General features: G+C 36.3%; 1 protein-coding gene across 1 annotated transcript in view; it reads right to left on the bottom strand.

The window, feature by feature from the left end:
• The window catches only part of PAPPA (pappalysin 1), a 243348-nt gene that overhangs the window by 126255 nt on the left and 101188 nt on the right, over positions 1 to 15905 (bottom strand). Inside the window, exon 8 of the mRNA XM_031014724.3 lies at positions 4707 to 4835. Coding sequence (XP_030870584.1) covers positions 4707 to 4835 — 129 coding nt within the window. The remainder of the gene's footprint in view (positions 1 to 4706; positions 4836 to 15905) is intronic.

The raw sequence follows: 15905 nt of genomic DNA, 5'->3' as shown, positions 1-15905 counted from the left end.
AGAACTAATGAACAAATAAATGGTCTTGCTCCCACAGTGTCTAGGAAGTCTCACGGACATTTCCTTGTCTCTGATCTTAAAAAAAGCATATTTGAAGGAAAATGTAGAGATTCTGTTCCTTCACCACTCCCTGCCTTGATATCCTTCTTATTCCCCCAATATACTTAAAGGTAACTTTTTTTTTTCATTCATGCATTCAAGTTTAGTCATCCTTCCATTGGAAAGTTTTGCTTTCTCCATCAGGTGTGTCATTTGTTGGTGTCAAGAACTCCAAGGGCTGCGAGACTACACTGTTATGAAATACTAATACCCCCTTTGTTTTTGTTGGAATTATTTCCACCACCTAAGGATGATTTTGCAAAGGGCTGGGATGGGCAGAAAATGAGCAATGATCTTTGAATTGGGCTTAGGTGATGAGAAGGAGGAGCAAAACCTGAAAGTCTGGATGGGTTATTGCTTTCTGGAAAATGGTCATCCTTTAAAAAACAAAACACTTGGGTTTAGAACCCCATGTCTCAAACTAACTGTATAATCTTGACAAAGTCACTTGACCTCTTGATCTGATATTTCTGTGATGATTTAAATTTAAATTAATTGAAATTAATTATAATTAAAATTCCAATCCTCAGTCATATTAGCCACATTTCAAGTATTCAGGAACCACATGTAGCTAGTGGCTACTGTAATGGACAGCATAGAACACATTTCCATCATTGCAGAAAAATCCATTGAACAGTGCTCCTGTGGATGCTGAACTTCAGTTTTCTCATGTGCTAAAATGGAGATAATTAGTCCTATGTCTCTGAGTAGCTTAAAGTGGTTGGCACAGTGGGTGACACATAGAAGATGCTCAAGGAATCACAGTCCCCATTCCCACTTTGCCTTGGGAGGTCTCTGCAGAGTGTGTGACAGCTGTCCCTCCCTCCCCAGAGACCAGCTGGGACCTGTCACAGCATGGAAGAGGCCTTAGACTTTTCCTTTCACCCAGGCAATTAACACTGGGCAATGTTTGTTGCTTTTAAGAGGTGTCAGAGTAGCAGGATAATGCCTTGCAATCAATCCTTAAGATGGCTAGGGCATTGAATTGATCTCCAAGGAGCCACCCAAGTCCTCTCCTGTCTGCACACCTATGAGCAAAGAAGAAGTTTGTATTTCTAGCTGGTCTCAGCATTGTCTGGCAGTGGATCTTGCTTGCTGGAAATTGCCGATGACCTTGTGCTTCTAAGCTAATGCATAGGTTGTTTTGGAAAAGACTTTAAAAAAAAAAAAATACCTGGGCTGGTTCCCTAAGCCACAAAGCTTACTTTCAACTTCCCTTCCATCGCCACCCAAACAGTGTTCTACTGGTTTAAACAAAACATTCGGGTCACTACAAATATCTTCTAGGCATGACAGATCTATCATTAGATAAAGAAGTTCTGCGAAACCTTATTTGACCTCTGGGGCTGGAGCGGGTGGCCGTCTTTCTCTGTGTCCACAGACATCTTGCTCCATCTATCACAGCACTTGTCAAACTGACTGCCTTTGCCTGTTACTTGAGAGCCCCTTATAAGAGGCTGTAATTTGCCAAAGGAAGTGACAGAGTCTTCATCATCCTAGCACCCCAGTTTCTGGCACAGTGCCTAGGATATAACAGACAGCATGCAGCCACTCCTTTACTTGTTAGTTTTGCAGAGTTGTCACATCACACAACAATGCAATGGGGAATCCAGATGAGAATCTGGGCCCTCTGTTCATGTATTGGTTCTACATCTTACCAGATGTGGAAGCTTGAGAAAACCTCTGTAATCTCTTTGTGCATTCATTGTTTATCTGTAAACTATTATAATAAGACCTATCTCACATGGCTGTTGGGTGGGAGAACTCAAGGAGATAATAATGTAGCACAGTGCTTCATGCACAGTAGAGACTCAAGAAGTGTGTATAAATATTATTGTCATTATCAAAACATTCATCCATTGCCTTCACCTTTACCCGATCTATGAAACGTAGAACCTGTTGCTATGGATCATTTAAGACAACACTCATCAATTAAGGGCCTCACTGAGTGCTGAGTCTATCCATATTTCTTCGTAAATTCTTTTACAGACAGAGCAAATTAACTTGCATCATTCCATGAAAAATCCTATTAGCTAAGATGATATCCCTTCTTTTCCCCAAAGTTTTCCTTCCCCCCTACACCCCCACCCCTACTTAGGGAAACATCCATAAGCTAAATTTAGTTTTCTACAAAGTATATCAACAAATATTTGATATCTACAGGTAACTGAACATGTGTTTGATGTTTATGAAAGATACTAATTCTAGGTAAAAATACTAAAAAAAACTGTATTAAGTATACTATTTAAAATTAATAATAATTATGGTACTAATAGTTTTAGATCAGCAAGAATGATATCATTTGCAGTGTTTAACCAATTCATCTATATCTGTTTCCACCATCAGCTGAGATGAGCTGTAGATGAGGCTCCAAATCTGGTGACTTAAAAAAAAAATTGGGCTAAATTAGAAATTCCCAAATCACAATTATGAGTTATCACCAGTGACTGCAAATGTTTTCTGGATAGTCTAGATATGAAGTTCAATCTTGGACCCACAAATGATGGGGTACTTTCTCCATGGAGAGTCCTCTGTTTAGTTGTTCAATGTTCCATCAGACAGCAACTTTATCAAAAGCTGGAATTTGATGTATTAATGTGGGAGAGAACAGTGAGAAGTTTCCCTTTCCCCAATTTTACTGCATTGGAAGCTGTATCTTCTTGTTCTGTTGCTTCATATGAATGTGGATCTTAAATACATACAGCATTGTATGTTAAATAGCTCAAACAAGTGAGGAGCTTTCTATTCTGTGCTTGAGGAGTCAAATTCTTGGCAATCAGCTGATTTGCACCATAATGAAACACTTATAAACCCTTACACTAATCTCTTCAATCTTAAACATTTTGACAATTCAGATATAAAATTTTAGGTGTAGGACATTTAAGAAATAAATATATGATCCGGAAATATATATATAATATACATATATGTTCCTGCTTCAGAAAGCCACTTGAGATTATGCAAATAATTACTTGCCTTATCGGTGCCAATATTTTTTTAATGCCATTTCTTATTTTAAAAACTTGAGTTAGTATCTTTTCATTAACAGTTGGCAAACTTTAGTTGTGGAGTGGGGAACAAAGAGGAACAGAATCTTGTACATGCTACTATCTTCTTACACAGCAAGTTTAAAAGATATAATTTACCAATCATCTGATCATGTTTGCAATATTTCTATTGCCTTTAATGTTAAATCATGTTCAGAAAGAACACTGCTGGCAAATAACTGATGTCTATGTGGATGAGTATTTATATGCCAGCTCTTTTCACTTGCATTATTGCATCAACCTTGCTGTATTCCTAGCTGGTCCTTTCATCCTAAAGCAGAGGTTTCCAGTTTACATTCCATACCACAAAATCATCAGAAACAAATTAAATTGTTCTTCCCCTCTAGCTTAGTGTTAGTGATGAACAGAAAGAAAGAGTCATCTAATGTGTCTCTTTCATATATGTACTACTCCTACGAGTTGATTCATGTTCTACACGTCAGTGGTTTCATCCAACTGTGAAGCAAATTCTTTTTTCATACCACCCCTCCCCTTATAGAAATAGTAATTGCAATTCCATATTGCACAGATATTATGTGACACCCAACAGTGATATTTAATGAAGGAATTTTGCCAATAGCTTGTTTTGCCTTCTCCACATGTAATGTTTATCATTAAATCTGTCAATAGTTTAAAAAGTCTCTTAGCAATAGTGTGACTTGCAAATAAACACTTTAGCAATGAGGAACATAATTTTAGCAATAAGAGATTTAATTTTGAATGATTATTGGTCTCTTTTCCACCTCTAGAGACAAAACTCTCTATTTTGTACTAGAAAACTTTTTTCTTATTCTGGAGGAAAAGCACTTAAAAGTTTATTTATTGAGTTTTAAACAATGCAAAAGTCTGGGTGGCTCCTCACCCCTGTTTGCCAGTTGCATAGCATCTTGTCCTGAGAACAAGAAGATGAATGGATTGGTAATCTGATAAAATCCACACTTACTGATTGGACCCACAAATGATGCTTCATTTGCCTCAGTGTACTCATATTCACATTCAATATTCACTCCAGAGTACTGTTTATTATTTATGGTTTAAACATTGTAGTGAGTTAAAATACTTCACTGTTTTTATGAGCCTTTGACCCATTTTGTAAATTGTTGTATAATATGATACAATAGAGATAATAAATAAATATGCAGTTTTCATAAATGTGAATGGTAACCAGCAAAGAATGTAAAAGTGTTTTAACCTAGATGAACTGTGTCCTGTTAACTGAATGTACGCTGTGACTGTGAGGGAAAAATCTAATGGAATCCTTGTAGCACACATAAAGCAACTGAGAGCAAGAGCAAATGGTAGTAGGTACATAAGGGTAGTTCTGTCTAAATCATATATTGTATTCCATAGTCGCAAAATGTATGTGTTCAAAAAGAGTCATTGCTTTTCTTCTGAGTTCAGCAAATTGTTTGGAGACCAATCCAGAGACTGCTGGGGACCACTAGTAGCTCACAGCTCATGCACTGAAGAATACGTCATAAGCTCTTCTGTTCAGCACCCTAACCATCTCTTGACCTAACCAGCATCCCTCCTCTTCTTTCTTTAATTAGATCTACTTACTTTTGTATAATGCCATCGCCACAGTACCCACTTCCATGGATGTATGTGACAGCAGGTGACGGCTCACTCTCTTCAGTTCCTGAAATAGTTATGACCCAATACTGGTACACACTGCCAAGATTTAGATCCCTGGAAAATACAAAGAAGACATAATTATACAATTACAATACTGGGCAGACAAGGAGAGAATGGAAAATTGATCCCCTGGAGTAGGTTCTATCAGTCTTGCTCATTTTTGAAATCAAATGAACATTTAGTTATCCAATACTTTCTATTGTCCACTATGGCTACATCAGTTAGCTAAGTATAATGGACTACACTAAAATGTACAGTAATAACCAGCATCAATTGACTGATAACTATGTACTTACTAGGTGTTGTTTTTTCTTTAATTTAACCTATACAGCAACCCTGTTGGAAAAGTATCAGATAGCAAATGACTAAAAATGAAGACGTTTGTGAGGAAGCCATCCAGGAAAAATAAATATAAACAAAAGCACAGAGGTGGGAAAGCACCACATCAGATTCTTAGGGCATTATCTGATCATGTTTCCTCATTTTAAGACCTGAGCAGAAACTCCATCACACATGATCAAACCCTTTTCTGATGCTGTGTGTACAGTGGCTCTCTGCCTCCCTGCCACTTGCTTCTCCCTATTTCTTTCACTCTCGACAAAATAATAATAATAATAGCAGCATCCATTAATAGAATATAGGGCCTTAGGCTAAACACTTTTCATGAATTTCTTATTTGAGAAACAAAACATCCCTACATGGCTGCTAGTATTTACATGTTGATTTTACAGACGGTGAATCTGAGGCATAGGAAGGTAAAGCAACTTGCTTACAATCATATGCTATTAAGTGATATCCTATATTCTGCCTATCTTATCCCTATTTTAGGTCTGTTTTAATAACCTCACCCCTTGCAAAGTCGGGTCATGTCCTGGGAATCGCAATTCCAAGGACTGCTTCCTGCCAGATTTCCAACTTGCCTAGACTGCATCTCTCCTCTGACCTAAAGACCTCCTAGTACCTGCTTGGACTTCCTCACAAACACACCACCAAATGAACACGGCTACTGCCAATTATCCTCCAAGGCAAATATATGTTTATGTCAATTCCACATGACCACATCCCCCTCCCTATGTCCTTTTTGACAATTTTCAAATGAAGATGTTATTCCTGTCTTTCATCTACCTCTGCATCAATTATTTTTAATAATAATTTTTTAATAACAAAAAAGTACCATGGGAAAAAACACAAAATGATAATGAAGAGAATTCCTGTCAGATTCCAGCGTTGGGGGGATTTCATAAACAAAAGGATGATGTCAAAAAATCTCAAGTTCTCCTGCCCATCTGTTATTTCAGCTGCTGTTAGGACTTGGGCTGTTGGTTAAGGCCAACAAGATAACAGGTGCAGGGGCAATGGACAGAGAATGTCTTCAGACTCTCAACACAATAATGAGCTGGAGTTTATGAGCATTGAAGGACTCTGGGAAAGAACACAACTTTCCTGACAATGTTGGATGTATTACCCCAAAGGGAGTTTGTTTTAGCAGCACTGGAACTACTAATATTGTGGGTAGACCAAAAATCCCTGGAGATTTAGTGCTCTGCCAATGAAGATGAAATAGGTGGACATACCAATATCTTGAGAGATTTTTATGCATGAATGATGGTTGTTTTGTAAACCTCGAATCCTAATTTGTTGATAGAATTATAGGGTTTATGATTTCATTTAGCTTATTGGCTACTTTATCCACATCTAGACTAATGAGCATATACTTCATCTGGTGATAATTCTAAAACTGGGGTGGGGTGGAGAAAAAAGTAACAATCCCAGGGGATACACAAAGGTACATGATAAATATGACATGCATTGTATTATGCGTTCATTTTTTTCTAAAATACGGAGGCATGTTTTATATTTTTTAAACGGCCACATTGTGATATAAAATAAGAAATTTTCTTCAGACTACATCCCAGTCCACTGGGGCTATCCAGTCATTGTCTGTGTAGATGGGGGTAGTTCTCTGGAAAAGGGTGAGTATGAAAAGTACTTCTCTACATTGTGTTTTTCACTTCTGGCATGTGTCACGAGTGATTTGTGGCTGATGATATTTAAGGTGGTTGGCTAATATTTGTGAATGTTTTCCTCCACTCTCCACTTTGTCCTCTCGTCGCGTCTCTTCCTCCTCCTTTTCCTCAATAAATATCAACATAGAGACAAGAAAACATGTGTTTCTGTCCTGGCTGCCTCACTTATTAGCCAGGAAGTCATGGGCCGGTATTTTACCTTTCTGAGCCTATTTCAAATCAGTCATAAACCTGGCTTCACAGCATTTATCTGCAGATGAAGCATGAGAACATTTATAAAGCACATATGGGCCCAGCCTATGATGAACATTTAACAAATGTTAATCCATTACAATTAATGGTTAATTATCAACATTCCTGTCCACTGAATTTATGCTATGGTCCCCTTACTAGAAGAGATGGAGAGACAAATAAGTAATGTAACCTTGGTGAGGCAAACCCGTGAAGATGCAGCCATCATCTACCATGTGTGCCATGGCTTGATGAAAAGTATCTTTTCTACTACTTCACTTGGCTGGAACACCCCCAGTGCCTGGCAGCTTGCTCTCTTTCCAGGTGACCCATTTCAGCTTCTGAAAATTCTGGATCCCAGAAGGTTTCTCTTTACCCTGGGGTGAAATCTGTGTGCCTGTAATGTCTACCTACCGACCTCCTTCTTATCCACTAACATCATATTTGATTAGTACAGAAACCTTAATAACCTTCCTTCTTCTAGCTGTGTGTGTGTGGTTCATATTTCATTGTTTTCCAGAAGCTTAAGCAGCTCTTTGAGGAAGGTGTGTTATCCCAAGTTTTCAGATTAAAAAATAAAAACCCAAGTCACTCCCTTAAGTTAAAAGGTGGGGACAGTGGGATGGGTACAACAGTTACTAAAAAGATTATGTTTTCCATGGAAAAATTCCTATGATAAAACTATATTTTACCCAAGTAAAAGTCAGAGTTAATGTTAAATGAGGGCTCTTTTCTCAAGAACCTAGGTAGAATAGATTTCTTTCAGAAGGATAAGCTAGTGGCTTCTGAAGGCTTTGCTGGAGGTTAGAACCTATTTCATTGTTGGTCTAAAAGTAGGACATTTTTGTCAAGTTGTTCCTTTCAGCTGCTCCTAAAACCATCTGGAAAGCCTTATGCTATCACTTGAACTCCTTCCCCTCCTGTGCCTCCTACATTCAGATGGACCCTAAGCCCTCTCAATTCTCCCCACCTAGGAGTTTCCACGTCATCCTTTCTTCAACTCTCCTGAGGCCCATATGTCAATCTTGATGACCGAAGCAGCCTCTGGCTTAATGTCCTGCTTCAAGCATATCCCGTTTCCAGTCTTGCCAACATCGTCAGAATATTCTTAAATTTAGAGTCACTGTCCAGCTCAAAATCTTTTCATTTAGTGCAGCGACAGCAGCTTGCTACCAAGCTGAAACTTCCAATTTACTCTTTCTTTGGAACTAAAATTTTAGCAGGTCACCTGAGATGTGATTATTTTGGCTACTTCTGATTTCTGTCATCAAATTCTGAATGCCATTTTAAGTTTTTCCTTTTTAAACTTCAACCATCAGTAGTAGTAAATCATAAAGTCTGCATCTGAATATTTTATGTTTGTAGCTAATATATTTAAATGTGATGAAGTTGTTTGTCTATTTTGAAGGGTTGTTCTGTGGAATCTTTGCAATTTTTTTTTTTAAGACAGTCTTGCTCTGTCACCCAGGCAGAAGTCACAGCTCTCACTGTAGCCTCAAACTCGCTGACTCAACCAATCCTCCCACCTCAGCCTCCCGAGTAGCTGGGACTACAGGCATGCACCACCACAGTGGCTAATTTTTAAAATATATTTTGTAGAGATGGGGTCTAATCAGGTTGCGCAGTTTAGAACACCTCGGATCCAGTGAGCCTCCTCACTCGGCCTCCCAAAGTGTTGGGATTACAGGCATGAGCCACTGTGCCTGGCCCTCATGCATTTTTTTTTTAAAACAAAACAAAACAAAACACTTTTTTCTACATTTAACCATCATTCTTTAACACATATCGCAAATGGCATATGTGCCATAGGGTTGTATTTCTGATAATTAGAAACAAAAATGCTGGCATTTCTGGTTGATATAATCTCAGTATTCTGCCTCAGAAAGTCATACTGATGGTAAATGTATATCGAATTTAGAGCACAACTTACACTAAAATTTAATTACAGGTTGTGAAATCATTATCTAAAATATTAATATATACATAAGGAGGGTAAGCATCTTATGACTTAAGATTAAATATGCATTTAAAATGCATAAATTAAAGTGTATTGGTATGTAGTTAATATGATAGGTCAATTAAAACCTATCTGAAATCTGTAGACAAGTCATGTGATTTTGCAGGGGTCTGTTTTTCTGTCTTTTAATTAGGATGTTTGATTCTTGTCCCATACCACTGTGAAGGTCAAATAAGAAACAAAAAAGTCATATAGGAGGAAGGGGAGAGACAGCCTCATTACCCTATGGAAACATCACATTTTGCTTCTTCCAGAAAACTCTCTCTGAGCTCCTTAAATACTCATTATTGATCCTATTGTTTCTATATCATAGCATTCATTTATCATTGTCTATCTCTTCAAATAGTCTCTATAACTAAACTGTGTTATATTTCTTTAAAACTTCATCCTCTGGAATAAAAACAGCTATCATAGTTTCTATGTGTTGCCTACTTATTATATGCTATGCACTATGTATCATATTTTGTATTTACAGTCTCAACCAAAAGAACAATCCCTTGAATAATTATCCTCCTTGTGAGATGAGAAAACTAACACTTAGGAAGATTAAGCTACTTGCCGATAGTCACAATATTTTTGTCATGGAGTAGGGATTTGAACCAGTTTTGTCTAACTCCATTCCAAGACAGTGCTTTCCAAAGACAGAAGCCCCAAGCTTTCTCAAAGTACAGCAGAATAGAAATCAAAAGACTTTGTTTTGGATCACAAAGAGCTTACATACAAAGACCAGTTGAAAGATTTGGAATTTGTGTTTCATGGCTTCCAAATCTTTGTTTTTCTGTATTAATTTCATAGTATTTCCCTATGAAATACTACCGCTGACTCATTGACCATGGACAAGCCATTTCCTCTTTCTGTCCACCCATTTTTTTTTATCTATGAAAGAAGAATCTGGGAAGGATGTGATGATTAGTTCTGCAATCCATGGGTCTAATTTAAGGAGGAGTGTTGTGTTGTATCCTTATGTCTTGAGCTTTTCCATAGGCTAGAAACTGCTTCAGCATTTAAAATTCTGCACTGAGAACGTGTGTAGGTCTGGACCTACCACCCAGATTGTCTGAGTTAGAAGACATAAGATGGGACCACCTAGGATGCCTTTGGCTCAGGAAGAGTCCAAGTATTCCAGTGTAGCCTTGAGCTAAGAACCAGAGGGTAATGTCTGGGCACTTTGTATATAACCCTCCAGCCAAGAATGGGAAGGGAAGGAAACATTCACTTTTTGAGCCTGAGATGATGTGCCAAAGACTATACATGCTATTATTTTTGTTTTAATTAGAAAATACTTCACTTATATAGAAAAGTACAGACTATACTGTAACAAATTTTCATAGGCTTACTATACAGCTTTGTCAAATTATAACATTGTGCCATATTTTCTTCATATCTTTTGTTTTTGGTGTGAAAGGAATAAATACTGATCAAGTTTAAACCCACCTGTATGCTCCTCCTGTATCTCATTTCCTTCCCATGCACATTTTTACACTTTTTGCACAATGTATTGTTTTACATATTTTAAATTTCATAGATGTTTCAATACTATACTTATTTTGTAGCTGGCTGTTTTTCTTTTTTCCTTAGCATTGTTTGAGATCACACATATTGCTACAAGTAGATCTGGTGTATTTATTTTCACTAACATAAATATTTTACCATATGAATATATCATACTTTATTTGGCCATTCTTTTCTTGATAGATACCTAGGTTGGTTCTTTTATTATTGCTATTATTGTTATTTAATCACTGTGTTTACTATTTACAATGTTACTTTAAATATTTGTGTTCTTTTCCTCTGTGCACATAGCAAGAGTTTTCTGAGGGAAAAAAGGCTAAAATGGTATCATTAGGTTAAGATAATTGCATCTTCAACTATTAGATATTGCCAAAGTATCTACCAAAATGATTGTATCAATTAACACATCTGCACAAAGGCTTCCCATTCCCAAAGTGCTGGTCCTTGTCAGCACTTGATTCTGCCAAATATGTAATTTTTTTTGGTCAGTCTGATGGTTACTAAATGATACTTAATTATTGTTTTATTTTGCCTTTCCCTGATTACTAACAAGCCTGAGTATCTTTTCACATGTTTGTGGATCAAGTAGGTTTGTAGTCATGCATATTGTTTGTTCATTTTTTTGCCTATTTTAAATTAAGTTTTGTTTTTCTATATTAATACATAAGTATATTTACATATACTGGATATTAATTCTTTATAATTAAAGCCATTGTAAATACCATTTCATAGTCTATGACTCCTAATTTTTCATTATGTTTATGCTGCTTTGTTGATAAGAGAATTTTGTATCCTTCATGATTTGTGTTTTTCATGTTGTTGAATAAACATTCCTTTAATCTAAGATCATAAAATAGTCCCTTTTACTTCCTTTCAATAATTTTAAGATTTTGTTTGTTACCTATATGGTTTCAAGCACCTACAATATAGGTTTTTATTATTATTATTATTTTTTACTATTATTATTTTTTAGACGGAGTTTCATTATTGTTGTCCAGGCTGGAGTGCAGTGGAGCAATCTCGGCTCACTGCAACCTCTGCCTCCCATGTTCAAGCAATTCTCCTGCCTCAGACTCCCAAGTAGCTGGGATTACAGGCATGTGCCACCATGCCTGGCGAATTTTATATTTTTAGTAGAGACGGGGTTTTACCATGTTGGCCAGGCTGCTTTCGAACCCCTGACCTCAGGTGATCCACCTGCCTTGGCCTCCCAAAGTATTGGGATTACAGGCGTAAGCCACCATGCAAGGCCCACAGTATAGTTTTTTAAATGATGTGAAATAAGGATTGTTTTCCCCCCAAATATGTATTAAAATTATTTGTCCAGCACTAGTTAATCTCTTTAAGATAACAGTTAATCCTTTCACTACTGAATTGTAATACTGCCTTTGCCATATATCATTTCAGTACTTTCATAATTTTTTTTTTTCTGGGTTATCTTGTTTCATTGGTCTATTTTTGCTCATGTTGCCCAGGCTGGAGTGCAATGGTGCGATCTCGGCTCACCTCAACCTCCGCCTCCCGGGTTCAAGGGATTAACCTGCCTCAGCCTTCCCAGTAGCTGGGACTACAGGCATGCGCCACCACGCCCGGCTAATTTTGTATTTTTAATAGAGACAGGGTTTCTCCATGTTCGTCAGGCTGGTATCAAACTCCCGACCTCAGGTGATCTGCCTGCCTTGGCCTCTCAAAGTGCTGGGATTACAGGCATGAGCCATGCCACCCAGCCTCATTGGTCTATTTTTTATCTATTGTTTTATCGGTAGCAGTCTATAGCGATTTCCACAGCAACATAAAAGTCTTGATTTACATTATAAGTTCATTCTATAGTTTTCCTTTTCAAAAGGGCCCCTTGCTCTTCCATGTGAAATTCCATGTGAAGCTTTCTCCTTACAAATGCCTGTTGGGATTTTGATTCCAATTTCATTGAATGTATCAGTGTATTTGAGGAGAAAGGGCATTTTTATGATACTGTGTCTTCCCCCATTTATGCACACAGTTTATCTTTTTACTTATTTAGGTCTTCTTTTATAGTTTCAGTAAAGTTTTAAAGCTTTCATCATAAAAATGGTGATGATTTTTTATTAGCAATATATGCCTTACTCTAAGCATTTTATAGGTGTCAGTCCTATAGTAAATAGTAGCTTTTTATCTAGCTATTTACACACGCACACACATACACATAATTACATGTAGGTTTATTTGTATTCTAATAGTTTGGGGATAATAAAAATAATTGAGTTTTATATAAATTTATATTATATTTAGAAGTCCTCATAGACTGTTTTATTTGCTCTAGTAATTGTTGATTCTTAGTAATTTTTCTATATTGTTTCCAGTAGATGAAGAATAATGTTAGTTTTGTCGTTTCCTTTCCAATCCTCAGACTTTTTTTGTTTTTTGTTTTTTGAGACGGAGTCTCGCTCTGTCGCCCAGGCTGGAGTGCAGTGGCGCGATCTCGGCTCACTGCAAGCTCCGCGTCCGGGGTTCACGCCATTCTCCTGCCTCAGCCTCCCGAGTAGCTGGGACTACAGGTGCCCGCCACCATGCCCCACTATTTTTTTTGTATTTTTAATAGAGACGGGGTTTCACCGTCTCTAGCCAGGATGGTCTCGATCTCCTGACCTCATGATCCGCCCGCCTCGGCTTCCCAAAGCGCTGGGATTACAGGCTTGAGCCACCGTGCCCAGCCTTTTGTTTTTATTTTTTGTCCAGCTGCGCTAGGTAGGAGACCAATGGCAAAACTGGGCATTCTGAAGATGACCCTGTGATCAAAAAACTTTTTACATTGTACTTATTCCCAGTTTACTATAATTTTTTCATCATGAAGGAATCTGATTTTACAGGGTTTTAAAAACTACATCTAGTAAAAATTCCTGTTTTAAAAATTATTTATTCACAAATATTGTGAATTACATTAATAGACCACCTAATATTAAAGTCACCTCTTTAACATTGTATGTGGTTTTTAATACATTGCTGAATTCTGTTGGCAAATATAGAAGATTTTCGCTTGTTAGAAATTCCATTGATTGAAAAGTTTTACCTTTTTCATTTGTTTATTTGTGTTTTGTTTGTTAATGTGCTGCATTGTGGACAGAGCTTATGTTCTATCTGATACTGATACTTTGATATTTGTTTAAATTTGTTTTGTGGCCTAGTACATGGTAAAAAAAAACTTTAAAAAATAGTCTACATCTCTATTCAAGAAGGAAATATTCATAATTTAGTTCTGTATCAGGGTTCTATACATTTTTATCAGCTAAAATTTTTTTGTGTTGTTCAAGATCTTCTAGATTATTACTATATTTTAGTTTGCTTGATCTATAAATTATTGAGAAAAATGTGTTAAAAATCACAGTGTCATGCATTTATCTTGTTTTAGGTAAAAGTCATTGACTCATATATTTTCAGGTCATATTATTTCATAAATTCAGGTTTTAAATCATAATATCTTCCTTTTATCATTATGTGGTGACTTCTTTTTTTAAATCACAGTAACATATTTGCCAAATGTTTCCTTAGTCTGAAAACTATATTAATTTGTTTAGTTAGCATTTACCTGGTAAATATTGTCCCCACCTTTACCTTTAACCTTTCAGCAAAACTCTTGAGTTAAATCTGACTAGAGAAGCTCTATCTTCATCCAATTGGCTTTAATCTGATTAGTATAATGACTTATGTTTCCATTTTTTCCTTGCTTATTTATTCCTTTCCTCCTTTCTTCCCTTCACTTGGATTTATCGAATTTTTAAATTTCTATTATTTGTCTCTTCTTTGTTCATCTTAACTGTGAAAATTGTACTTTCTAGTTTTATTTATTTTTCGTTGTTATTGTATTCTGTTTATTCTAAAATACTAATTTGTATACTTCTCACCAAAGTCAAAATTTAGTAAAAAGCCCTTAGGTTGTTTATTGACCCTTATTTTGATGCCTTGTTTACTTTTTTCATGTTTTTAATTTTCAGATTCAGTGGGTTTTAATCTGTGGGAATCATGTGCTCCCTGGGTCAAGTCCATGTCCTCCCTCAGAGCAATTTTACGTTAATTTCTAGGTATCCCTGCAACATCACTAACCTGGAATCTTTTTTTTTTTTTTCACTTAATTTTTCAGCTCAGGCATTTTCACACCATACTGAGCAGTATAAATTCAAACATCAAGTCTTTTGAGGTATGAGACAATGGTTATAAATTTCCACTTAGATCCTAGGCAAAGATAGTAAGATGACAGTTAAGTCGAATCATGTTAATTGTCATGGTATTAAGGTAGGTAGCTAGACATATGCATATACATATTTTTTCCCTAGTACACCCTTTCACCAAACATGTAGATTTTCAGGGGTCGTTTCAGGGGTCCTGAAAATCTCATTTAAAATCCTTATTTTAAAAGTGTTAGTCCCAATACACTACCTTACAGAGTTGCAAAGCCACATCTCTCCTGGGGTGAACAAGAATATTCAAGTCACTCAATTGCCAAAACTGATGGCTCTCCCTTATCCAAACTATACCAACCACAAATTTAGATCCAGGGTTTACCTGTTTAGTTCCCAGTTCTATTTTATTTCTTGCATGTCTTGCCCTGGAAATATCCTTTTCTGTTTTTTCTGATCTCAGTCATGCATTTTAAAGGATGCTAGTTATATCTGTAATATTTTATCTAGAATATCCAATGGATGCTCATATTGGAAGAGTTTTTAGTTTAGTTACTCTACCAAATTTTCCATACTATTTCTAATATAAACCTGAAAGGCAGAAATTATTTTAATTTTTTAGTTGCAATTCAATGTAGTTCAGTCATCTGCTCAATGTCAGAGATGTAATAATTATAAAACAAGATTTAAACCATGCTGTTTGACTCTAGAACCCTTTATCTTTCCAAGACATTGAGCTGACTTTTCGGATGAGCACACCCTAGTGAGCCATATAGTAATATCCAGTAAAATACAGACCACAAAAACTATTTGAAGATAAAACAAGCTTCCCTTTATGGTTCTAAAGTATTTTAGGAAGGTGAAACTCAGAGTATATTATATTATATATTTTTTAAATGTAGAAAGGTAGAGAACAATAGTTTCAACTCTAACATATCTTTAGAATGGAAGCTGACTTTTAAAAAAAGACTGGGAAGTGACAGTATATAATCTCAATTGCTTTTTTCTCCCCAAAATAAAAATCATCCATGCTTATTATAGCAAATTAGAAGGCTATATGAAAGAATTAAAGTAGAATAATCTCAAATTCCATTATCCTGAGACAGCTACCAGGAACGTTTTGGTCAGGATCCTTTCAGTGTCTTTTTTTTTTTTTTTTTTTTTTTTTTTTTTTTGAGATGGAGTC

The sequence above is a fragment of the Gorilla gorilla genome, chromosome 13 (genome assembly GCF_029281585.2).
Source record: "Gorilla gorilla gorilla isolate KB3781 chromosome 13, NHGRI_mGorGor1-v2.1_pri, whole genome shotgun sequence".
Lineage (NCBI taxonomy): Eukaryota > Metazoa > Chordata > Mammalia > Primates > Hominidae > Gorilla > Gorilla gorilla.
Note: the sequence above shows the minus strand (reverse complement) of the source record. Positions and strands in the feature narration are given on the sequence as shown.